The sequence below is a fragment of the Cebus imitator genome, unplaced genomic scaffold (assembly GCF_001604975.1).
Source record: "Cebus imitator isolate Cc_AM_T3 unplaced genomic scaffold, Cebus_imitator-1.0 Scaffold491, whole genome shotgun sequence".
NCBI lineage: Eukaryota > Metazoa > Chordata > Mammalia > Primates > Cebidae > Cebus > Cebus imitator.
Genome location: NW_016107806.1, coordinates 931,700 through 957,190, shown reverse-complemented (window position 1 = coordinate 957,190; position 25,491 = coordinate 931,700). Strand labels below are relative to the sequence as shown.

Sequence of the window (25,491 nt, the reverse complement as noted above, 5' to 3'; positions counted from 1 at the left end):
TCTTTTCTTCTGCTTGATCGATTCGGCTGTTAAAACTTGTGCATAGTTCGTGAAGTTCTCGTGTTGTTTTTCAGCTCTGTTAATTCACTTATATTCCTCTCTAAATTGTGTGTTCTTGTTACCATTTTGTCAAACCTTTTTTCAAAGTTCTTAGTTTCTTTGCATTGGGTTAGAACAAGTTCTTTTAATTCACAGAAGTTTCTTATCATCTACCTTTTGAAGCCTGCTTCTGTTAATGGAACACACTCGTTCTCCATCAGGCCTTGTTCCGTTGCTGATGAGGAACTGTGATCCCCTGTAGAGGGAGAGGCATTCTGATTTTGGGTATTCTTGGTCTTTTTAGGCTGTTTTCTTCCCTTCTTTATAGATTTATCCATCTGTGGTCTTTATAATTACCGTCTTTATAATTGGGTTTCTGAGTGGACATCCAACTTGTTGATTCCCAGCGCTAAAATCTGAGCAACCCACTGCGCTGGCCAAAACAGCCGTGTTATGATTGATGGTGCTTTTCTGTCTCTGCACCAAGAACCGCCGCACCAAGGCAGCGGCAGAACCGCCTCGCCGGCCACAAGAGTTGCGCTGGCGACCCGTGGGGCTCCTCCTCTGGGAATCTTCTGGTGCGTGAGCAACAAAAATTCGTCTGAAAGTGTGTCGTCCTCTCGTTCTCTGTGCTTTCACTGGGAGCTACAATCCCGAGCTGCTAGTGATCAGCCATCTTGAATCTCTCTATTTTTGAAAAGATTTAGGTGACTGGGCACGGTGGCTCACACCTGTAATCCCAGCACTTTGGGAGGCCAAGGCGGGCGGATCACAAGGTCAGTAGTTCGAGACCAGCCTGGCCAATGTGAAACTCCCGTCTCTACTAAAAATGCAAAAATTAGCCAGGCATGGTGGTGCGAACCTGTAGTCCCAGCTACTTGGGAGGCTGAGGCAGGAGAATTGCTTGAACCCGGGGAGGCAGACGCCAAGATCATGCCATTGCACTCCAGCCTGGGCAACAGAGTGAGACTCCATCTCAAAATAAAAAAAGAAATAGTAGCTGTTATTATTAGGATCACAGAAGAAACAAAGATTGTTTAGACATTAAAAGGCAACACGCAACATTCATTTTACAAAATTTTTTTTTTTTTTGCAGGGGAATATTTATGTGACAAGTTTTTGGTGAATATCATTTTGACAATTTTATAGTAGGGGCATAATTTAACTGTAGAATTTTTAAAAATATATTTACAAAGTTGTGCAACCACAGTAACAACAGTCCAGTTTTAGAAGAACATTTCCAGTCACCCTAAAAAGATCATGTGTGCCCCTTGGCAGTTATTATGTTGGATCTTTTTTTTGCAATTTTATTGTGGTAAAAAATATGTAACATAAAATTTACCATTTTAACCATTTGTAAGTATATAATTCAGTGGATTTAAGTACATTCACAATGTTTTACAACCTTCACCACTATCTTCTTCCAGAACTTTTTCTTCATCCCAGAGACTCTGTTCCCATTAATCAATAACCCCTCATTCCCCACCCCTACCTGAGCTGGAAACTTTTATTCTACCGTTTTTGTTTTGTTTTGTTTTCTTATTTTTTGTTTTTTGGTTTGTTTGTTTGTTTGTTGTTTTTTTTGAAATAAGGGCATCCTACTATGTTGCCTAGACTGGTCTTCGACTCCTGGCATTCAAGCATTCCTCCCACCTCAGTATCCCAAGTAGCTAGAGTTATAGGCACTTGCTACCATGCTCTGCCTTCTATTACACTTTCTATCTCTAGGTACCTTATATATGTAGAACCATACAATTTTTGTTTTTATTTTTGTTTTGAGACGGAGTGTTGCTCTGTTGTCCAGGCTAGAGTGCAATGGCATGGTCTTGGCTCACTGCAACCTTCGCCTCCCGGATTCAAGCAATTCTCCTGCCTCAGCCTCCCAAGTACCTGAGAATACAGCTGTTTGCCACCATACCCGGCTAATTTTTGTATTTTTTTTTTAATAGAGATGAGGTTTCACCATGTTGGCCAGGCTGGTCTCAAACTCCGCCTCAGCCTCCCAACGTGCTGGGATTACAGGCGTGAGTGACCTCACCTGGCAGAACCATATAATATTTGTCCTTGTGTGTCTGGTTTCTTTTACTCAGCATAACGTTTCCAAAGTTCGTCCATTTTACATTGGATTTTGAGGTAGGCATGATTGTGAGTGCATTAAGTTGAGGTTTATAGATTAGTAAAGACAAGAGTAGCCATGGACAGATTGGTTAGAATTCTCAAGCTATCTATTAGGAAAGACTTACCTCAGACATTCAAATACCTGGGTTCTTGTTTCTCACAGCCTCTGATGTGTCAGTTTCTTTCTTGAATCATTAATGTATAGCAATGGGAAATTATTTGACTTATTTTCAGCTGTTTGTGTAATAATCAGTTTAAGGAGCCAAGGTAGTGATGGCATCCCAAACTCTAACTCTAGGTTACTGCATTTTGTTGTTTTGTCTTATACTATCAGTGCTCATTAATATATCTCAAAACTTAGAATACTGTAGTATATCAGCTTACATGTGTATATCTTGATATGCGTATGTAAGAGACAGGGTTTACTGTGTTACCGTTACCCAGGCTGAGTAGAGTGGCGCAATCATAGCTCACTGCAGCCTCAAACTCCTGAGCTCAAATGATCTTTCCACCTTAGTCGCCATGCCTGGCTAATATTTCTTTTTTAATTTTTTAATTTTTGAGACAGAGTCTCTGCCGCCCAGGCTGAAGTGCAGTGGCGCAACCTTGGCTCACTGTGACCTCCACCTCCCGGGTTCAAGTGATTCCTGCCTCAGCCTCTTGAGTAGCTGGGGTTACTGGCTCATGCCACCACGCCCAGCTAATTTTTTGTATGTTTAGTAGAGATGGAGTTTCACCATGTTGGCCAGGTTGGTCTTGAACTCCTGACCTCATGATCTCCCCACCTCAGCCTCCCAAAGTGCTGGGATTACAGGTGTGAGCCACCACACCCAGCCAATATTTTTTTTAAAATTTTTTTTAGGCCGGGCACAGTGGCTCATGCCTGTAATCCTAGCACTTTGGGAGGCCAAGGTGGGGGTGGATCACTTTAGGTCAGGAGTTCGAGACCAGCCTGGCCAACATGGTGAATCACCATCTCTACTAAAGATAGAAAAATTAGCTGGATGTGGTGGTGAACACCTGTAATCCCAGCTACTTGAAAGGCTGAGGCATGAGAATCACTTGAACCCAGGAGGTGGAGGCTCCAATGAGCCAAGGTCATGCCACTTCACTCCTACCTGGTTGACAAAGTGAGACTGTTTAAAAAAAAAAAATTTTTTTTTTTTTGAGATGAGTCTCCCAGGCTGGTCTCAAACTCTCAGCCTCCAGTGATCCTCTTGCCTCAGCCTCTGAGTCACTGGGATTACAGACACGAGCCACTGCCTTACTGTTTACTTTTCTAAAGTACAGACATACCTCAGAGATTTTGTATGTTCTGTTACAGACCATCACAATAAAACAAATACTGTAATAAAGCAAGTCACACAAGTTACTGGTTTCCCAGTGTATATAAAAGTTATGTTTTGGCTGGGCACAGTGGCTCACGCCTGTAATCTCAATGCTTTGGGAGGCCAAGGAGGGCAGATCAATTGAAGTCAGGAGTTCGAGACCAGCCTGGCCAACATGGTGAAACCTCATCTCTACTAAAAATACAAAAATTAGCTGGGGATAGTGGCACACACCTGTAATCCCAGCTACTCAGGAGGCTGAGGCAGGAGAATCACTTGAACCCAGGAGGCAGAGGTTGTAGTGAACCAAGATCATGCCACTGCACTATAGCCTGGGCAACAGCGAGACTCTGTCTTATAATAATAGTAAAAGTTATGTTTACATTATGGTGTAGTCTATTAAGTGCAATAGGATTATGTCTAAAAAATGTATACATCTTAAATAAAAACACTTTCTTGCTAAAAAGTGCTAACAATCATCTGAGCCTTCAGCAAGTCATAATCTTTTAGCTGGTAGAGTGTCTTGCCTCCATGTAGATGACTGCTGACTCATCAGTGTGGTGGTTGCTGAAAGGTAACCTGGCAATTTTTTTTTTTTTTTTTTTTTTAAGATTATAGATGTGAGCCACCATGCCTGGACAACCTGGCAATTTCTTAAAATAAGATGATGAAGTTTGCCACATGGATTGACTCTCGTTTCATGAAAGATTTTCATATAGCATGCGATATTGTTTGATACCAGTTTTATCCACAATAGAACTACTTTCAACATTGGTGACATTCCTCTCAAACCCTGCTGCTGTTTTGTCAAGTTTATGGAATATTCTAAATCTTTTGGTGTCATTTCAACAATGTTCACAGCATCTTACCAGGATTAGATTCCATCTCAAGAAACCACTTTCTTTGCTAATCCATAGAAGCAACTCCTTATCCGTTCAAAGTTTTGTTTTTGTTTTTTAAAGAGACTCAGTTGTGCTCTGTCACCCAAGCTGGAGTACAGTCGCATGATCATAGCTCACTGTAGCCTCAAACTCCTAGGCTCATGCAATCCTCCCACCTCACCCTCCCGAGTGAGGTGCATGCCACTGTGCCCAGCTAATTTTTTATTTTTTTGTAGCGATGGGGTCTCACTTTGTTGTCTAGACTTGTCTCAAACTGGGCTCAAGTGATCCTGCCTCAGCCTCCCAATGGCTGGGATTACAGGCGTGAGCCGCTGTGCCTGGCCTATCCTTCCTTCTAATTGTAGTTTTCTTGCTGTTTCTACCACATTTGCAGTAATTTCCTTTCAAAGGTCATCTATGAAAGTTATAATCAACTAATTTCAAATTCCTGTTAGTGTTGATAGTTTTACTTCTTCCTGCAATGGTAAATACTTTGCAGGAGGCTTTTTAAATTTTTATTTTTATAGAGACAGGATCTCGCTATGTTGCCCAGGCCAGTCTCAAACTCCTGGGCTCAAGTGGTCTTCCCACCTTGGCCTCGAAATTACTGGAATTACATGTGTGAGCCACCATGCCTGGCCTGAAATATATTAATATTCCTTTTTATTTTTTTTGAGACTGAGTTTTGCTCTTGTTGTCCAGGCTGTAGTGCAGTGGCGTGATCTTAGCTCTGCCTACCAGGTTCAGGTGATTTTTCTGCCTCACTTTTTCAAGTAGCTGGGATTACAGGTGTGCACTACATGCCAACTAATTTTGTAGTTTTAGTAGAGATGGAGTTTCACCATGTTGGTCAGACTGTTCTCCTGACCTTAGGTGATCCGCCTGCCTTGGCCTCCCAAAGTGCTGGGATTACAGGCATGAACCACTATGCCCAGCAATATTTCTTAAATAATACGACTTGGAAGTCAAAATTACTCCTTAATTCATGATCCGTAGAATGGATATGTTAGCTGCATGAAAACAACATTAATCTCTTTGATCATCTCCATCAGAGCTTTTGAGTGACTGGGTGCACTGTCAATGAGCAGTAATATTTTGAAAGAAATCTTTTTTCTGAGCAGTAGATCTCAGTCATGGGCTTAAAATATTCAGTAAGCCATGCTGTAAACAGGTGCGCTGTCATCCATACATCATTGTTCCATTGAGAGAGCTCAGGCAGAGTAAATTTAGCCTAATTCTTATCCTTTTTTCCAAGAGATGGAGTCTTGCTATATTGTCCAAGCTGGAGTGCAGTGGCTATTCCACTGAAATGATAGTGCTCTACAGCCTCAAAATTCTGAGCTCAGGCAACCCTGCTGCCTCAGCCTCCCACATAGCTGAGACTACTGGCGTGCACTCTGCCCAGTTTATTTAACATAATTAACATAGGACTGTTGGAATGGTAAATGAGCACTGACTTCAATTAAAAGTCACCAGCCATATTACTCTCTAAAAAGAGAGTCAGCCTGTCTTTTGAAGCTTTGGAGCCCGGTATTGACATCTCCTCTCTAACTATGAAAGTATTCCAGTAGAAGGCTATTTTATCTACATTGAAAATGTACTGGCCGGGCATAGTGGCTCATGCCTGTAATCCCAGCACTTTGGGAGGCCTAGGTGGGTGGATCATTTGAGGTCAGGAGAGACCAACCTTGCCAATATGGAAAAACCCCGCCTGTACTAAAAATACAAAAATTAGCTGGGTGTGTTGGCAGATACCTGTAGGCCCAGCTACTCGGGAGGCTAAGGCAGGAGAATCGCTTGAACCCAGGAGGTGGAAGTTGCAGTGAGCAGAGATCACATCACTGTACGCCAGCTTAGGAGACAGAGCAAGACTCTGTCTCAAAAAAAAAAAAAAAAAAAGGGAAAAAAAGAAATGTACCATTCACATGGATTTATAGATGAAAACAGTAGACACTGAGCTCTCCAAAATGGGTAGGAATGAAGTGAGGGTTAAGGGTTGAAAAACTACCCATTGGGTACTATGTTTGCTATTTGGGTGATGGGTTCAATAGAAGTCCAAACCCCAGCATTATGCAATATATCCATGTAATAAACCTACACATGTATCCCTAAAATCTAAAATAAAAATTAGAAAATAAAGAAAAGGAAAAAACTTTCTGTTAATGTGTCACCTTTGTGGGTTATCTCAGCTAGATCTTCTGGATAACTTGTATTAGCGTCTACGTCAGGGCTCGGCTACTGCTGTACCTTGTACTTTTGTGTTACGGCGTGACTTCTTAAACCTCATGAACCAGCCTCTGCTAGTTTCCAGCTTTTCTTCTGCAGCTTCTTCACCTCTCCCAGCATTCATAGAATTGAAGAGAATTAGGGCCTGACTCTGGATTAGGCTTTGGCTTAAGGGAACGTTGTGGCTGGTTTGATCTTCTTGCCAGTGCACTAAAACTTTCTCCATAATCGCATTCACAGCTTGACTAACCGTTAAAAGCAAGAGGCCTAGCTTTCAGCCCATCTTGGTTTTCAGTGTGCCTTCCTCATTAAGCTTAATTATTTCTAGCTTTTTATTTAAAATGAGAGACGTGTGACTCCTCCTTTCAGTTGAACACTTAGATGTTCAACACTTACTCAACTAAAAGAGAAAAATGGGAGAACAGCCAGTCTGTGGAACAGTCAGAACACACACAGCATTTACTGATTAAGTTTGCCATCTTCTGAGTACAGTTCATGGTGCCTCAAAACAAAATAGTAACATCAGAGATCATTAATCACTGATTATCATAATGGATATAATAATGATGAAAAAGTTTGAAATACTGTAAGAATTACCAAAATGTGACACAAAGTGAGGACATGTTGTTGGAAAAATGATACCATTAGGCTTGCTTACTACAGGGTTACCACAAACCTTTGGTTTGACTTTGTTTTTTGAGACAGTCTCGCTCTTGTCACCCAGGCTGGAGTGTAGTGGTGCGATTTCAGCTCACTGAAACCTCTGCCTCCTGGGTTCAAGTGATCCTCCTGCCTCAGCCTCCCAGATAGTTGGGATTGTAGGCATGTGCCACAACACCCGAACAGGGTTTCACCATGTTGGCCAGGCTGGACTCAAACTCCTGACCTCAAGTGGTCCGTGTGCCTCAGCTTCCCAAAGTGCTGGGATTACAGGCGTGAGCCACCGTGCCCAGCCTTGTGTTTTTTTTTTTTTTTTTTTTTTTAACACAGTATCTGCAAAGCACAATAAAGCAAAATGTAATAAAATGAGGCATGGCTATACGTTTTGCATTTAGGTGTATAATCAGTTGAGTGGCAGATTTTTTCTACCCTCCCCAACTTACCATGGTGTGCCCAGTTACTACTATCAGTTATATAGTGTTGACTGAAGTACTAAAGACATTGTTACTACAGAGTTAGGGCTTATATTTTGGTGTTCTCTAGCACTCAAGTTTCTAGTCACTCTATCTGAAGATTTTTTTAGAGGTAAATTGGATGGTGAAGTGTGATAAAAATGTTCTAAAGTTGATTATAATGATAGTTGCACAACTCTGAATATACTAAAAATCATTGAATTGTACACTTAGGTTAATTATATTATATGTAAATTATATCTCAGTAAAGTTTTTTTTTTTTTTTTTTTTTTTTTTTTTTTTTTTTTTTTTTTTTTTTTTNCTTTGGATAAGTTTCCTTCTGGAAGTGCAATAAGTGAACCAATAGGTAAGGGTATTTTTATTTTTTTATTATATATATATATTTTTTTACTTTAAGTTCTGGGATACATGTACAGAGTGTGATGGTTTGTTACATAAGTATACATGTGCCATGGTGGTTTGCAGCAGCTATCAGGCCGTCATCTAGGTTTTAAGCCCCACATGCATTAGGTATTTGTCCTAATGCTCTCCCTCCCTTTGTCCCCCATTCCCCAACAGACCCAGGTGTGTGATGTTCCCCTCCCTGTGTCCGTGTGTTCTCATTGCTCAACTCCCACTTACGAGTGAAAACATGCAGTGTTTGGTTTTCTGTTCCTATGTTAGTTGACTGAGAATGATGGCTTCCAGCTTCATCCATTTTCCTGCAAAGGACATGAACTCATTGTTTTTTTATGGCTCCTAAAGCTGTTCTTTAAAAAGGGAGGGAATTAAGAAACATTATGGGTGGCGGTGGGGTGTGGGTGGGGGGCCAAAAAAAAAAAAAAAAAAGTTATCCCAGAATTCAGGAGTTTGCGTTCTGACTTTTCTCGTCTTTAAAAGATGTGTTTCTGTTTACAATCCCCAGCACTTTGAGAGGCTGAGGCAGGAGGATCATTTGAGCCCAGGAGTTTCAGACCAGTCTGGGCAACATAGTGAGACCTTGTCCTTCAAAAATCGAAAAAATTAGCAAAGTGTGGTGCCATGCATCTCTAGCTACTCAGGAGGCTGAGGCGGGGAGGATTGTTTGAGCCCAAGAGTTTAAAACTGCAACGAGCTATCATTGTGCCATTTGCATCCTCGAGTGTTTGAAGCTGCAATGAGCTACGATTGTGCCACTTGCATCCTAGCCTGGGTGACAGAGTGAAACCCTGTCTCTCAAAAATGAAAATGAAAACAGGCTGAGTATGGTGTCTTAGGCCTGTAATCTTAGCACTTTAGGAGGCCGAGGTGGGCGGATCACAAGTCAAGAGATTGAGACCATCCTGGCCAACATAGTGAAACCCCATCTCTACTAAAAGTACAAAAATTAGCCAGTCGTGGTTGTACACACCTGTGGTCCCAGCTACTTGGGAGGCTGAGGCAGAATTGCTTAAACCCGGGAGACGGAGATTATAGTAAGCCAAGATGGGGCCACTACACTCCAGGCTAGCAACAAAGTGAGACACTGTCTCAAAAAAATATACAAATTAATTAATTAATTTAAAAAGTAAAAACAAATATAATGAAGGGTGTGTGTTTCCTTTTTTGCTTTTGTTTTATTTTTGTTTTAAGACAGTCTCACTCTGTCACCCAGCCTGGAATATAGTGATGCGATCTTGGCACACTGCAACCTCCACTTCTGGGTTCAAGTGATTCTCATGCCTCCGCCTCCCAGGTCACTGGGACTACAGGCCTGTGCCATCATGCCTGACTAATATTGTTATTTTTAGTGGAGACAGGGTTTTACCATGTTGGCCAGGCTGGTCTCCAACTCCTGACCTCAAGTGATCCACCCGCCTTGGCCTCCCAAAGTACTGGGATTACAAGCATAAGCCACCTTACCCGGCTCCTGTTTCCTTTTGTTTATTCTTTTTCTTCATTGTAACTGGAAAAGAATATTTATTTATTTATTTTGAGATGGAGTCTCACTCTGTCGTCCAGGCTGGAGTGCAGTGGCGCAATCTCTGCTCACTGCAACCTCCACCTCTCAGGTTCCAGCGATTCTCCTGCTTCAGCCTCCTGAGTAGCTGGGATTACAGGTGCCTGCCACCACACCTGGCTAATTCTTTGTATTTTCAGTAGAGGTGAAATTTCACTATGTTGCCCAAGCTGCTCTCAGACTCCTGGCCTCATGTGATCTGCGCTCCTTGGCCTCTCAAAGTGCTGGGATTACAGGCATGAGCCACCGTGGCCAGCCAAATCTTTTTTATTTACTTATTATTTGTTGAGATGGAGTCTCTCCCTGTTATCCAGGCTGGAGTGCAGTGGCTTAATCTTGGCTCACTGCAGCCTCTGCCTCCTGCGTCCAAGTGATTCTCCTGCCTTGGCCTCCCGAGTAGCTGGGATTATAGGCACCTGCCACCACGCCCAGCTCATTTTTGTATTTTTAGTAGATAGGGCGTTTCACCATGTTGGCCAGGCTGGTCTCGAACTCCTGACCTCAGGTAATCCATCCACCTTGGCCTCCCAAAGTGCTGGGATTACAGGCATGGGCCACCGTGCCTGGCCAGGAAAAGAATCATAATACCCCTTATTTTATTCAAGCACATACATAGTTTTTTATGTAAGAGTACCAATTAATGTTGGTAGTCTTTTCTGTTCAATAACTTGAGTCTATGAATTATTGGACCTCATCTCATGCCTTTGGTGTGGAACTCACATTCTTAGGGAATAGAAAAACTTTTTAAGCACTTCATTTTTACAAATGAAATTGAAACTTGGGAAGATAAAATAGCGTATTAAATATTTGACCTGGTTAACATAAGTAGCAATTTTAACCTGTGTTTCTGTGACTTAAAAGATTTTCTTACTACTTTATCATTGCCATTTCCTACCAGGACAACCCTGGATTTGACAGTGTTGGAGAAAATCTAAATCTAAATCTGCATTCAGATTTTTTTTTCTTGGAGACAGAGCCTCGCTCTATCACTCCAGCTGAAGTTCAGTGGTACAATCAGGCTCACTGCGGCCTCGACCTTCTGGGCTCAAGCAATCCTCCCACCTGATCCTCCCGAGTAGCTGGGACTACAGGCATGTGCCATGAATGCCTGACAAATTTTTAATTTTTTTGTGGAGATGGGGTCTCATCATGTTGCCCAGGCTGGTCTTGAACTCCTAGGCTCGAGCAGTCCTCCCACATTGGCCTCTGGAGGAGCTGGGAATCCAAGTTAAGCCACTATGCCTGGCCTGCATTTAGATTTTGTTAGTGTAAAAAAAAAAATCAGAGTGAAAAGGGAAGATAATGATTAGCTTATCTTTAACCATTTTGCTTCATGAGTAAAGAAAATGTTGCTTCTTATGCTAAGCACCCAAGTGCTTCATTTAAAAAAGCATTGTAAGTATCTTCAGATTTTGAATCTGCAAACCCCCCGTAACATTCAGTTTACCTGTATAACAAACCTGTACGTGTACCCTTGAATGTAAAATAAAAGTTAAAAAAAAATATATTTTGAATCTATATTCATACAGAATTAAGGGCAGATATCAATAGGCCTCACTTACGTAAATTTAAGTTCACTTAAATTGCTGAGGTTGAATGGAGAAATCTCCTTTAATATAAATATTCTAAGACAATATCGGGTAGGACATTAGCTTAGTTAACGTTGAACGTGTGTGTGTGTGTGCGCGCGCGCATGCATGCGCACCTGTGATTCTTAATAACTTTACCATCCCACCTTTTTTTAAAATGGGCTATTTAAGGGACTTTATTTTGATCTTACTTGTATTTTTCTTTCCATAGGATGGATAGAATGACAGAAGATGCTCTTCGCTTGAATCTGTTGAAGCGGAGCTTGGACCCAGCAGATGAACGAGATGATGTCCTGGCAAAGCGACTCAAAATGGAGGGTCATGAGGCCATGGAACGTCTGAAAATGTTGGCATTGCTCAAAAGGAAGGATTTGGCAAATCTTGAGGTGCCACATGAGTTACCCACCAAACAGGATGGCAGTGGTGTCAAGGGCTATGAAGAAAAACTTAATGGGAACCTCAGGCCTCATGGAGACAACAGGACTGCTGGAAGGCCAGGCAAAGAAAACATCAATGATGAGCCTGTGGATATGAGTGCTAGACGGAGGTATGGCTCAGTTCAACTACCTCCAGGGATAGGGTCGTCTCATAAAGCCTGTGAAAATGGAATGAATTCCACTGAGAGGAGGGTGTTTTTCATCCTAAAGATTCTTGAAAGAAGATTTGTCTGTATCATCAAGTTTGACCATAAATTCATTTTATTTCCAAATGAAACCAGGTGCCTCAAAAACTGCTTAGTCTACAGATAATTGTAGTTCTTACTCTTAAGAGAAAAATGGTCATTTCTGGATAAAAGGGGCACTAGAGAGCTGACAGGCCAGATGGAAGTGAGTTAATATATACCTTCACTCTAATCTTCATGGCCATCTTAGGAGGAAAAAAAATAGTCTTTTTGTGAGATAATTCCCGGAGTTTTAGGATCTATTTATTGTGGAGTCCCAGCTTTTATTACATCCAAAAGCTTGGGCCTGTCTTTTCTTGGGTCAGAAAGCAAATTATCTTCGTGTGGGTAAGTCTCTGCATTCTTGCTGCATCTGTACGCCCTTCTCCCAGCTTCCCCGTATACATTTACATTCGTTTGCACATATATGTTACTCTCTCTTTGACTCACACATGCAAACATGTTTTCCCAGGCCTGTGTTTCTGGTGTCTCTCAAGGTCGAGTACTCAAAACTGTAGGGCACACACTAAGGAGAGGTACCTGGGACTGGCCAGTGGTTGAGTCTACCTGTGCAGTGAGTCATAGTATAGCCAACCCTATTTTGGGGGTTTTTTTTTGTTTGTTTTCTTTTATGCTTTTATTGTTGTTTCGTTTTGTTTTTGAGGCAGGGTCTCGCTCTGTTGCCCAGGCTGGAGTGTAGTGACTGGTGTGATCACAGCTCACTATAGCCTTGACCTCCTGGATTCAAGCAGTCTTCCCACTTCAACCCCAACCCTACACCCCACCTCCCTGAGTAGGTAGGACTACAGGCACATCCCACCATGCCTGTCTAATTTTTGTATTTTTTGTAGAAACAGGTTTTTGCCATATTACCCAGGCTGGTCTCGAATTCCTGAGCTCAAGTGATTGTCCCTCCTCAGCCTCCCAAAGTGCTGTGATTACAGGCATGTGCCACTGCACCCAGCCAGTTTTTTTTTTTTTTTAAAAAACAGGGTCTCACTTTGTCACAAAGTCTTGAGTGCAGTGGCATGATTATAGCTCCTTGTAACCCCCAACTCCCAGGCTCAAATTATATTCCTGCCCTAGCCTCCCAAGTAGCTGGAACTACAGGTATGCATCATCACACCCAGCTAATGCTTTTGTAAAGACAGAGTCTCAGTGTTGCCCAGGCTGGTCTCAAATTCCCTGGTCTCAAGCGATCTTCCCACATTGGCCTCCCAAAGTTCTGGGACTACTGGCATGAGCCACCATGCCCAGCTGATAACGCTGGTTTTTTTTTTTTTTTTTTTTTTTTTTTAAGTGTTTTTTTGTTTGTTTGAGACAGAGTTCCACTCTTTTTGCCCACGCTGGAGTGCAGTGGCATGATCTTGGCTCACTGCAACCTCTACCTCCCAGGTTCAATGATTCTCTTGCCTCAGCCTCCTGAGTAGCTGGGATTACAGGTGAGTGCCACCATGCCTAGCTAATTTTATATTTTAAGTAGAGATGGGATGTCACCATGTTGGCCAGGCTGGTCTCAAACTCCTGACCTCAGGTGATCTGCCTACCTTGGCCTCTCAAAGTGCTGGGATTATAGGCATGAGCCACTGCACCCGGCCAACCCTAGTTTTTAAAACATTCAGTTTATAAATAGTTTAGAAACAGCTGATAGCCGTGAGAATTACTTTTCAGTGTTCAGTTGCCCTCCAAATTACCTTGCTGAGTTTGTCATAGGGCTGATCCAAAGCAGAATCTCTTAAGAAACTGGACTGATGGAGAATGAAGAAAGGAATGGTTATAACCTTACATATGTTACTTTTTCTACCTTTTAATGTCTACTTAGTGGTTTTGTCCCAGGATTTTTTTTTTTAAACCACGCTTTACAAGTGAACATTATTCTTGGTAATAATATTAAAAACTCTTAGGAAGTGGTGGCTCATGCCTGTAATCCTAGCACTTTGGGAGGCCAACGCGGGTGGATCACCTGAGGTCAGGAGTTGAGCCAGCCTGGCCAACATGGTGAAACCCCATTTCTACTGAAAATATGAAAAAATTAGCCAGGTGTGGTGGCGTGTGCCTGTGTTCCCAGCTACTGGGAGGCTGAGGCTCAAGAGTTGCTCAAACCTGGGCAGCAGATGTTGCGGTGAGTGGAGATCTCGCCACTGCACTCCATCCTGGGCGACTGAGCAAGACTCCATCTCATTTTAAAAAACCAACAAACAAAAAACTTGTAGAAAACCTCAGGCAGACTCCCTAGAGGTCCTGGAAGAGGAGAAAAATTCTTGTAAGTTACATAGGTAGTGCCAGCAGAATATTAAGTAGATTCATCTCTAGATTGTTTGAAAGAAAAGGTAGTGGGTGAATGAGATCATGAACCTAAGCAACCTACTTGCTTATAATCACCCTTACCTTCTGGAGAAAGTAATTTATCCTACTTCATTGGGAAGAAGGAGTTACAGAAATGTTAGGTAGACTCTTCACATCCCAAATTGAAATAAGTGCATTTTTCTTTGCTTTCCTTCCCTATTCCTCTCCCTTTCCTGACAAGGTCTCTCTGTCACCCTGGCTGGAGTGCAGTGGCATGATCTCCACTCATTGCCATCTCCATCTCCCAGGCTCAAGCAATCCTCCTGCCGCATCCTGTCAAGTAGCTGGGACTACAGACATGTACCACATACCTGGCTAATTTTTTTTGTTTTGTTTTGTTTGTTTGTTTGTTTGTTTGTTTGTTTTGAGACGGAGTTTCGCTCTTGTTACCCAGGCTGGAGTGCAATGGCGCCATCTCGGCTCACCGCAACCTCCGCCTCCTGAGTTCAGGCAATTCTCCTGCCTCAGCCTCCTGAGTAGCTGGGATTACAGGCACACACCACCATGCCCAGCTAATTTTTTGTATTTTTAGTAGAGATGGGGTTTCACCATGCTGACCAGGATGGTCTCGATCTCTTGACCTCGTGATCCACCCACCTCGGCCTCCCAAAGTGCTGGGATTACAGGCTTGAGCCACCGCGCCTGGCTTTTTTTTGTATTTTTAGTAGAGATGAGGAACTATGTCAGCCAGGCTGGTCTCTTAACTCCTGTGATCTGTGATCTGCCTCTCTCGGCCTCCTAAAGTGCTGGGATTACAGGCATGAACCACCATGCCCAGCCCAACATTTTTCTTTTTCTTTTTTTTTTTTTTTTCTTTGAGATGGAGTTTTGCCCTTGTTCCCCAGTACGGAGTACAGTGGCACGATCTCGGCTCACCAGAACCTCCACCTCCTGGGTTCAAGCGATTCTCCTGCCTCAGTCTCCTGAGTAGCTGGGATTACAGGCATGTGCCACCATGCCCAGCTAATTTTGTATTTTTAGTAGTTACGGGGTTTTATACCATGTTGGCCAGGCTGGTATCAAACTCTTGACCTCAGGTGATCCCCTTGCCTCAGCCTCCCAAAATGCTGGGATTACAGGTATGAGCCACCACGCCCAGCCACACCCTAACATTTTTCATAGAAATATTGTTAACACATTTTTTTCCCCTTTTTTTAGTCCCGCTCCTTCTGTAGACATTTTGGTAAGACTTTATTAGTGCTATTGGAATTTTGTAGTACATTGCAGATACATTATATGTTAAAAAGTCAGACTTCCTGAAAACCCAGCAATTTTTAAAGAAATGTTAGTTTGGGATGATCTTTAAAGATTTTTTAAAGAGATCGGGTGTTGCTATGTTGCCCAGGCTGACGTGTATTGGCAATTCACAAGCACTGTCAAAGTGCACCATTTCCTCAAATTCCTGGACTAAGCAGTCTTCCCCACTTGGCTTCCTGAGTAGCTGGGACTGTTAGGCATTGGCCACTACCCAACATGAGATGATCTTTTGAAATACAATCCTTTGGAAGCTTGGGACTCCAATATACTGACAGTTATTTCCACTTAGCCCCAAGATGTTGTATGAAAATGAACAAAACTGGCTGGGCACAGTGGCTGACACCTGTAGTCCCAGCACTTTGGGAGGCTGAGGCAGCAGGATCATCTGAGGTCAGGAGTTTGAGACCACCTTGGCCAACATGGCGAAACCTTGCCTCTACTAAAAATACAAAACTTCGCCAGACATGGTGGTGGGCACCTGTAATTCCAGCTACTTGGAGGGCTGAGGCAGGAGAATCGCTTGAACCTGGGAGGCAGAGGTTGCAGTGAGCAGAGAGTGCACAACTGCACTCCAGCCTGGGCAACAGAGCAAGACCCTGTCTCAAACAAAACAAAAAACAAAACAAAACTGATAGATTCCCAGCAAGGAGAACCATAATTTCTTTGATTGTGATAAAAGAAGGACAGGGCTGGGTGCAGTGGTGTATACCTGTAATCCCACCAGCACTCTTGAGTGCAAGAGTTCAATCAGCCTGGGCAACATAGTGGACCTCATCTCTACCAAGAAAAAATGGGGAAAGAATTTGAAAGCAGAAGGAAGGAAGTTCTTAACCTGATAGCCATGTCATAATTGCCTAAATATTTTATTTTGCCATCAGTTCGGCAAGTTATGATACCTGTGAAATAAGGTATGTATGAAACCAACACTACTAATGTGGAATTCTAGAGAGGGACAGCGGTACTCTGCTTAGTTGTTTTTACTACTGGGATAAGGATTAGGAACTTTATAGCTTCTGGAAATATGCCAGGCTAAGTCACAAGTGATGTCAGCAGCAAATGGGGCTTTTAATAATATATCTCTAATAGGTAGGATTTCATACTTATATACCCCAACTATTGTAATTTATATCTGTGTTTAGGAAAAGGGCAAAATAATTTCTCTCTTGGAATGTTTAACAAATGAGGCCAAAATCGTAGCTCATCAGTTTTTAAATATTGAGGAATGAGTCCGGGCATGGTGGCTCATGCCTGTAATCCCAGCACTTCGGGAGACCAAGGCAGGGGGATCACCTGAGGTCAGCAGTTAGAGACCAGCCCGGCCAACATTGTGAAACCTCATCTCTACTAAAAATGCAAAAATTAGCCAGGCATGGTGGCACGTGCCTGTAATCCCAGCTACTGGGGAGGCTGAGGCAGGAGAACCGTTTAAACTTGGGAGGCAGAGGTTGCAGAGAGCTGAGATCATGCCACTGCACTCCAGCGTGTGTGACAGAGCTAGACTCCATCTCAAAAAAAAAAAAAAAAAAAATTGAGGAATGAGTCTTTACTTGGGGCCAAACGTGGTGGCTTAAGCCTGTTATCCCAGCACTTGGGGAGGCCAAGGCAGGAGAATCACTTGAGCCTAGAAGTTTAAGACCAGGCTGGGCAACATAGGGAGACCCCTTATCTAAAAAAATTTAAAAATTAGCTACTCGGGAGGCTGAAGTGGGAGGATTACTTGAGCCTAGGAGATCAAGACTGCAGTGAACCACAATTGTGGTTGAGCACTCCAGCTTGGGTGACAGAGTAAGACCCTGTCTCAAAAAATAAATATATACAAGAAAATAGGCCAGGCACAGTGCCAGCACATTGGGAGGCCAAGGTGGGCAGATTACGAGGTCAGGAGTTTGAGACCAGCCTGGCCAACATAGTGAAACTCCATCTCTAAATACAAAAAATTAGCTCTGTGTGATGGCAGGTGCCTGTAGTCCCAGCTACTCGGGAGGCTGAGGCAGGAGAATCGCTTGAACCTGGGAGGCAGAGGTTACAGTGAGCCAAGATTGCATCAATGCACTCCATCCTGGGTGACAGTGCAAGACTCCGACTTGAAAAGAAAGAAGAGAGAGACTTTGGCTTTGCCTTATCTGTGCTATCTACCTAATATGGGTGTGTTTGTATCTGGGAATAAAATATCGTTTAAAGTTGTTCTCAGATGTAACTTCCTGATAAATGGCACACAATTCCCAAATCTTCATCCAGTAATGTCTGTTTTTGTCCTGGTACTGGGCAGTTCCTAAGCAGTAAATGGCACTCATTTGAGCAAGGAAATTTCCTTACCTTAGAAATAATCTGCCGGGCGTGGTGGCTCAAGCCTGTAATCCCAGCACTTTGGGAGGCCGAGGCGGGTGGATCACGAGGTCAAGAGATCGAGACCATCCTGGTCAACATGGTGAAACCCCGTCTCTACTAAAAATACAAAAAATTAGCTGGGCATGGTGGCGCGTGCCTGTAATCCCAGCTACTCAGGAGGCTGAGGCAGGAGAATTGCCTGAACCCAGGAGGCGGAGGTTGCGGTGAGCCGAGATCGCGCCATTGCACTCCAGCCTGGGTAACAAGAGCAAAACTCCGTCTCAAAAAAAAAAAAAAGAAATAATCTATGATGTGTATATCTAGCTAGGACCAAAATAGAAAGAGCTTCTGAATGAAAAATCTTCCAGATTACAAAATTACCCATGTTTTATTTTTTATTTTATTTTTTAATGTTTTTGAGGTAGAGTCTTGCTGTGTTGCCCAGGCTGAAGTGCAGTGCAATGCAATCTCAGCTCATTGCAACCTCCATCTCCCAGGTTGAAGCAATTCTGTGTCTCAGCCTCCTGAGTAGCTGGTATTACAGGAGCATACTACCATACCCTGCTAATTTTTGAATTTTTAGTAGAGACAGGGTTTCACCATGTTGGCCAGGCTGGTCTCAAACTTTTGGCCTCAAGTGATCTGCCCACCCAAAATTACCTATGTTAATCATAGAGGTGGGGGCACAAAGGAATATGGAAATGGTAAGTAAATCACACTTTCATTAAAAATGAAGTCAGACACTTTATTCAGGCCTAACCATTACTCCTGATACGTGGGGTTAGAGAATGAAAGGCTCTTTTCTCCCTCTAGTGGCTTCTTTTTCTGTATTTCTACCTTCCCAGCTTGCTGTATTGGTGACCAGCAATCTAGACAAATTTAATAGTTCACAAGATAGTCGTTCAGATCTTTCTATCCTCCTATTTCCTCACCTAAATTGAGTTGATTTTAGCAACTCAGCTTTAACCTGTTGAGAAACTGAATGCTTATTCCAGTGATCAAGGGTGCCCTGTTCAAAAGGCATCCATGTCCCAGCCAGGCATGGTGTCTAACACCTGTAATCCCAACATTTTGGGTGGCTAAGGCAGCAGGATCACTTTAACATGGGAGTTCAATACCAGCCTGGGCAGCAGAGCAAGACTCCCACCTCTACAAAAAAATTCAAAAATTTAGCCAGGCACAGTGGTGTGCACCTGTAATCCCAGCTAGCAACTCAAGAGGCTGAGGCGGGAGGATCTCTTGGGGCCAAGAGTTTGAGCATGCAGCGAGTACCACTACACTCTAGCCTGGGCAACAGAGTGAGACCCTGTCTCAAAAAAAACCCAGCATCCATGTGCCAGTAGCAACTGAGACAACAAACCCTGTTAAGTAGACAGCTAGTGATCTGTGATCATTAAGTTGATTGTTAGAGGCCACGGTGGGAGGGTCACTTGAGACCAACTTGGACAATGTAGTAAGAGCCTGTCTCTACAAAAAATACAAAAATCAACCAGGCATGGTGGCACATGCGTATAGTCCTGGTTACTCAGGAGGCTGAGGTGGGAGGATCACTTGAGCCCAGCAGGTCAAGGCTGCAGTGAGTCGTGATTGGGCCACTGGACTCCAGCCTGGGTGACAGAGTGAGACCCTGTCTCAAAAGGGAAAGAAAAAAAAAAGCTGGGTGTGGTGGTTCATGTCTGTAATCCCAGCACTTTTGGAAGGCCAAGGCAGGTAGATCACCTGAGGTCAGGAGTTTGCAACTAGCCTGGCCAACATGGTAAAACCCCGTCTCTACTAAAAGTACAAAAATTAGCTGGACATAGTGGTGTACGCCTGTAATCTCAGCTACTCGGTGGGGCTGAGGCAGGAGAATCACTTGAATCCGGGAGGCAGAGGTTGCAGTGAGCCGAGATCATGCTGCTGCACTCCAGTCTGACAACAGAGTGAGACTCCGTCTCAACAAAAAAAAGGTGGGGGGAACTATTAATGATTTGATGATTTGAGGGAATGAATAGTGGCAAGCATAATGTCTGCAGCCTTATAGAAAAGGATTAAACCTCCAGAATCAAATATATTGAACTTGCATCTACTTACCAGAGTTTTATCCAGCATCTTAACTCAAAAAGAGTCTAGAGGCCAGGCTCAGTGCCTCACTCCTGTAATCCCAGCATTTTGGGAGGCCGAGACAGGTGGATCACGAGGTCAAGAGATTGAGACTATCCTGGCCAACATGGTGAAACCCCATCTCTACTAAAAATAAAATTAGCTGGGTGTGGTGGTGGGAGCCTGCAGTCCCAGCTACTTGGGAGGCTGAGGCAGGAGAATTGCTTGAACCTGGGAGGCGGAGGTTGTAATGAGCTGAGGTCACACCACTGCATTCTAGCCTGGCAACAGAGTGAGACTCTGTCTCAAAAAGAAAAAAAAAAAGAGTCTAGAAATTACTTTGAAATCTGAATCTCCCACATTAGCTTCTCTTACTCCTAATCCTATTTACTAGATAACTCTTACTTAGGTCATTCTAGGGTTAGCCTTAAAAGCATCATGCTTATTTTTATAAGATGATTTTTAAAATGGCATATACTGCTTAAGACCTAGGTAACAAGAATCCCAGAATCGCTAATTGCCTCAGGTTCCCAAATCAATGGGTGTATCTTCTAATTCTCCTGTGATTTCAGAGGTACATTCCCAGATCCTACTTTCCTTGAGATTGTCAGTGTAGTAGTTGGGAGTATATAGGTTGAGGGCAATTGTTCTTTGGTCTTTTTTTGAGATGAAGTCTTGCTCTTGTTCCCCAGGCTGGAGTGCAATGGCACGATCTCAGCTCACTGCAGTCTCCACCTCTCCGGTTCAAGCAATTCTCCTGCCTCAGCCTCGCGAGTAGCTGGGATTACAGGCACTTGCCACCATGCCCAGCTAATTTTTGTACTTTTAGTAAAGACAGGGTTTCACCATGTTGCCCAGGCTTATCTTGAACTCCTGACCTTGTCATCCACCTGCCTCAGCCTCTCAAAGTGCTGGGATTACAGGCGTGAGCCATTGCGCCTGGCCAGGATAGACTATTATAGGAGGTGTCACATAGCCATGTTATGATAATGAGCTGCCTCCTTAGCAGTGCATCATGTGTATCCAGAGTGGCAGTTAGGCTCTGCTGCCTTTTCCTTCTTTTCTAGAACTAGCCATTTTCTTCTTGAGCCTCTACATAACTAACAACAGCCCAATGGAGGGTGAGATATGGGGAAACATTTATAATTTTCATTAAAAATCTGTGTGATAAGAACACTGATCTTATTCCTATTCTAAAACCAGTCATTGTCTTTGTATCTTTGTCCCTGCATCCTCTGTAAGGAATTTAGATGGGGGAACTATTTTGCGTTTACATCTTGATGTCTTTACCCTAGGATTTGAGTGTCTCTGTTTTTCTCTGGGTGAGTGGGACAAATCTAAGTTCCCTTGGATTTTTTTGTTCAGCATAGAGAAAAAGTTTTCTTAACTTTTTTTGTGGACTTTTACTGTTGGAAATAGCTGTTTTTTCCTTTTTTTTTCTAGTGAGCCAGAGCGAGGAAGGCTAACTCCCTCACCAGACATCATTGTTTTGTCTGACAATGAGGCTTCCAGTCCCCGTTCCAGTTCCAGAATGGAAGAAAGACTAAAAGCAGCCAACCTAGAGATGTTTAAGGTAAAAAGAAAGAAAAATTTATTTGTTCATGTTATGCTGCTTCTATTTTATTTAATTTCTCAAGAGTCTTAGTTCTGTTTTTTTACTATTTACTCTTTGGATATAAATAACTACTCATTAATGAAAACTATGTGACTCTGGACTTCAGGGGCTTTTAAAAGGAACCATTAGAATCAAGTGGAAACCATAGTTTGAAGAGCATATACATAGGCCATTATATTCAATGCAATTTATCTTTGGAAAATGAAAACAAAAGTTCATAATTCAAGTCATATAAACTCTTGGCTGGAAGGATGTCTTCTGCACTCTAACCTAAGTACCAGAATATGAAGGGATTCCCAAGTTTTTATGTATAACTAGAGGAAATGTAGCTTTAAGAGATTTAGTAACATTATTTTGAAAGAAGACAATGTTTCTCTTTAGTTATTCTTTTTGCCAAGAATCTGGATGATTAGCTTTATATGTGGCCTCTCCTTTAATTCTCTAAGCATTTTTTTGAGTACCCACTGAATGCCAGGCACTGTGGCAGACCCCAGAGATGCAAAGATAATCCTGTTACCACTTCTGCTTCTTGTGGAAGATAAAGGTTTCAGAGCTAAGAAGTAAAGATTGTCTCTTAATGGATAAGTACAGACTGACTAGAAAGTTAAAAAAAACAAAAAGTAAAGATTGTCTCTTGCAGGAAGGAATTCTGGGTACCTCCTGCCATAGCTGACAGTCTCCTTGTTTCCTTAGGGAAAAGGGATTGAGGAACGGCAGCAACTTATCAAGCAGTTGAGGGATGAGCTGCGATTGGAAGAAGCCCGACTGGTCCTGTTAAAGAAACTGAGACAGAGTCAGCTACAGAAAGAGAATGTGGTCCAGAAGGTAATGTGCCCTAGAAATAAGGGACTAAGGGAAAGGAAAGAAAAATGGGTTTGAGAGTAGGCTACCCCAGGTAGGTTCAGTTGGGTGGCTCATTCTTCTCTGGGTCCATAGTTTTTTAGTCTGTAGTAGTAAGGTTTTTTTTTTTAAGTCTTAGGCCTTAAGAAAACCTTGACTCCCTTTTTCTGGTTTTTCCTCCTAGTTGACAAGAACCTCACACTGACAAGGAATTTTTAAAGTCTAGAAATGTACCAGATTTCCACCTCTGATTATTGGCCTTTTCCAGTCTCATTTTCTCTTCCCTCTCCCAGACTCCAGTTGTACAGAATGCAGCATCTATTGTTCAACCATCTCCTGCCCATGTGGGACAGCAGGGCCTGTCTAAGCTTCCCTCCCGGCCTGGGGCCCAAGGGGTTGAACCTCAAAATTTGAGAACATTACAGGTATGTGACCCATAATGGGATCTTAGTGTTGGAGGGCCCTCTGTCTAATCCTGTCTCTGTTTTTGGGCTTTTGTGAAGATTATAGAAGAACCTGGCCATGACAGAGGTGTTAATTACTACTACAGATTGTTTTGTTGGTCCATTATGGCATGATTTAGTCTTCAGTAGAAGGATGAGTAACTTTCATCTTTCCACTCTAGTTTTTCTTCTCTAGAGAATGCTTCCAGCTTCTCTAGGGAAGGGGTAGATAATTTTCTATCTAACCCTATAGGATTAGTTTGTACCAAAGAAAGCCAAGGACTTCCCAACCACTAATCAGGTTTACAATGATGGTAGATTTACCCCATAGACTATTAACTGAAATTACCAAGTCTGGCTGTGTTCCTGTGTTTCTACTCAGCTATGAATTATAGGCAGTGTTTTCCCTTTTGTGTAATGTTATACCACCTGTGATTAGTTCTTTTCCTTTTCTTCCCCTCCAGGGTCACAGTGTCATTCGTTCAGCTACCAATACTACCCTTCCACACATGCTGATGTCTCAACGTGTTATTGCACCAAACCCAGCCCAGCTACAAGGTCAGCGGGGCCCACCTAAGCCTGGCCTTGTACGTACCACAACACCCAACATGAATCCTGCCATCAATTACCAACCGGTAAGAGAGAGCCAAGCCCTAATGTGGAAACAGTGAAATCCTTTATTTGCTTTGCTTGTTGAAAGGGCCATAGGTTTTAAGTTTTTATACATAGATAAACTCTAGGACAAAAATGGTTATTTAGGTAGGGATTGAATTGAGAGCGGTCCCCAAAGTAGAAGCTTTGAGGAATTATATTCAAATAGTAGTAGAGGAGAGAGGGCTATACAGCAGAGCAGCAGTGAGCTAAAAATCTGCCCAGAAGAGAGTGATTTAAAGAATAAGAAGCACAAGAATGTGTGACAGAAAGCAAAATCTTTATTTCTCTCTCCTTTTTTTTTTTTTTGAGGCAGAGTCTTGCTCTGTTGCCCTGGCTGGAGTGCAGTGGCACAGTCTTGGCTCACTGCAATCTCTGCCTCCTGGGTTCAGGGAATTTCCAGCTAATTTTTATATTTTTAATAGAGACGGGGCTTCATCATGTTGACCAGGCTGGTCTCAAACTCCTGACCTCAAGTAATTTGTCCGCCTCTGTCTCCCAAAGTCCTAAGATTACAGGCGTGAGCCACCACGCTTGGCCTTTATTTCTTTCTTAGCAATTTTAGCTCATAGTCATCATCATTTTTCTTTCCTATGTGTCAGAGCTCTTTCTCAGTGAATAAGTTGACCACCTCCTATTTTGGAGAAGCTAAGTAGTCCAAACCAGGATCAGACAGTGTCCTCTGCCAAGAACATAAGAATTGATCCTTTCTCCTACATACCATGATTGACCCCATTCTCAATCTATTTCAGCAGTCAAGTTCTTCTGTTCCCTGTCAGCGTACAACATCCTCTGCCATCTATATGAACCTTGCCTCTCATATCCAGCCAGGGACAGTGAACAGAGTGTCCTCGCCACTTCCTAGCCCCAGCGCTATGACTGACGCTGCCAACTCACAGGCTGCAGCCAAATTGGCTCTTCGCAAACAACTGGAAAAGACACTCCTGGAGATCCCACCCCCTAAACCTCCTGCTCCTTTACTTCACTTCCTGCCTAGTGCAGCCAATAGCGAGTTCATCTACATGGTAGGCTTGGAAGAAGTCGTACAGAGTGTCATTGACAGCCAAGGTAAGGCTATTTCTTCTAGTCAATCTCTTTATTTAAGCAAGTGTTTGCCAAGCCTGACTGACATAGGCAGAGTATCAGAGGGTGCTGTACAATATTAAATAGCCTCTCCTTCCTGCTTCCTGTTATCAAACCACCTCCCCTCCCTTCTTTATAGGCTGTTTCAGAGCAACATGTTAGGAGTGCGTGTGCGTGTGCGTGTGTGCTTGTGTGCGTGTGTGTATCTATCTATCTTTTCTTGTTTTTTGTTTAAGACGGAGTCTCGCTCTGTCACCCAGGCTAGAGTGCAGTGGCTAGAGTACAGTGGCACAATCTCAGTTCACTGCAACCTCTGCCTCCTGAGTTCAAGCAATTCTCCTGCCTTAGCCTTCCATGTAGCTGGGACTACAGGCATGTACCACCACACCTGGCTAATTTTTGTATTTTTAGTAGAGACGGGGTTTCATCATGATGGCCATGCTGGTCTCGAACTCCTGACGTCAGGTGATCTGCTCACCTCGGACTCCCAAGGTTCTAGGATTATAGGCATAAGCCACTGTTCTTATCTATCTATCTATCTTCAGCTTGTTTTTTTCTTTTTGGCAGGTCAGCTATCATTGAAGCTTAATATTTTTATTTGTATTTATCTATCTTGTATGTTTTTTGTAGGGCAGTGAGTCCTCACCACCATCATCAATAGTTTCTTAGAAACTGTGACTTTAAGCGAAACAACTATGGTGGCAGGGGGGATCCTCAAGTAACATTTTATTATAACATTGATGAGAAAAAAAGATTGATCATGTTGTATGTTGTTTCACTGAAATCACAGTCTCTAAGAACCTGTCAATAACACTGAAGACTGACTGTACTTTGTTTAGTTCTTTTAAATGGTGGCATGATGCTACATAATTTGATAAATAGAACTTCTTTTTCTTTTCTTTTTTTTTTTTTTT

At 42.8% G+C, this 25,491-nt stretch overlaps 1 protein-coding gene across 2 annotated transcripts in view; it reads left to right on the top strand.

Moving 5' to 3' along the window:
- GATAD2B (GATA zinc finger domain containing 2B) overlaps positions 1-25,491 on the top strand; it is a 121,310-nt gene that overhangs the window by 86,573 nt on the left and 9,246 nt on the right. Inside the window, exons 2-7 of one of the 2 annotated variants that reach the window (XM_017513330.2) lie at positions 11,483-11,818; positions 21,389-21,518; positions 22,254-22,385; positions 22,694-22,825; positions 23,308-23,478; positions 24,250-24,562. In XM_017513330.2, coding sequence (XP_017368819.1) covers positions 11,484-11,818; positions 21,389-21,518; positions 22,254-22,385; positions 22,694-22,825; positions 23,308-23,478; positions 24,250-24,562 — 1,213 coding nt within the window. In that variant the 5' untranslated portion in view covers position 11,483. Of the gene's footprint in view, positions 1-11,482; positions 11,819-21,388; positions 21,519-22,253; positions 22,386-22,693; positions 22,826-23,307; positions 23,479-24,246; positions 24,563-25,491 lie in introns of both variants that reach the window. The other variant, XM_017513329.2, reaches the window with a different exon arrangement.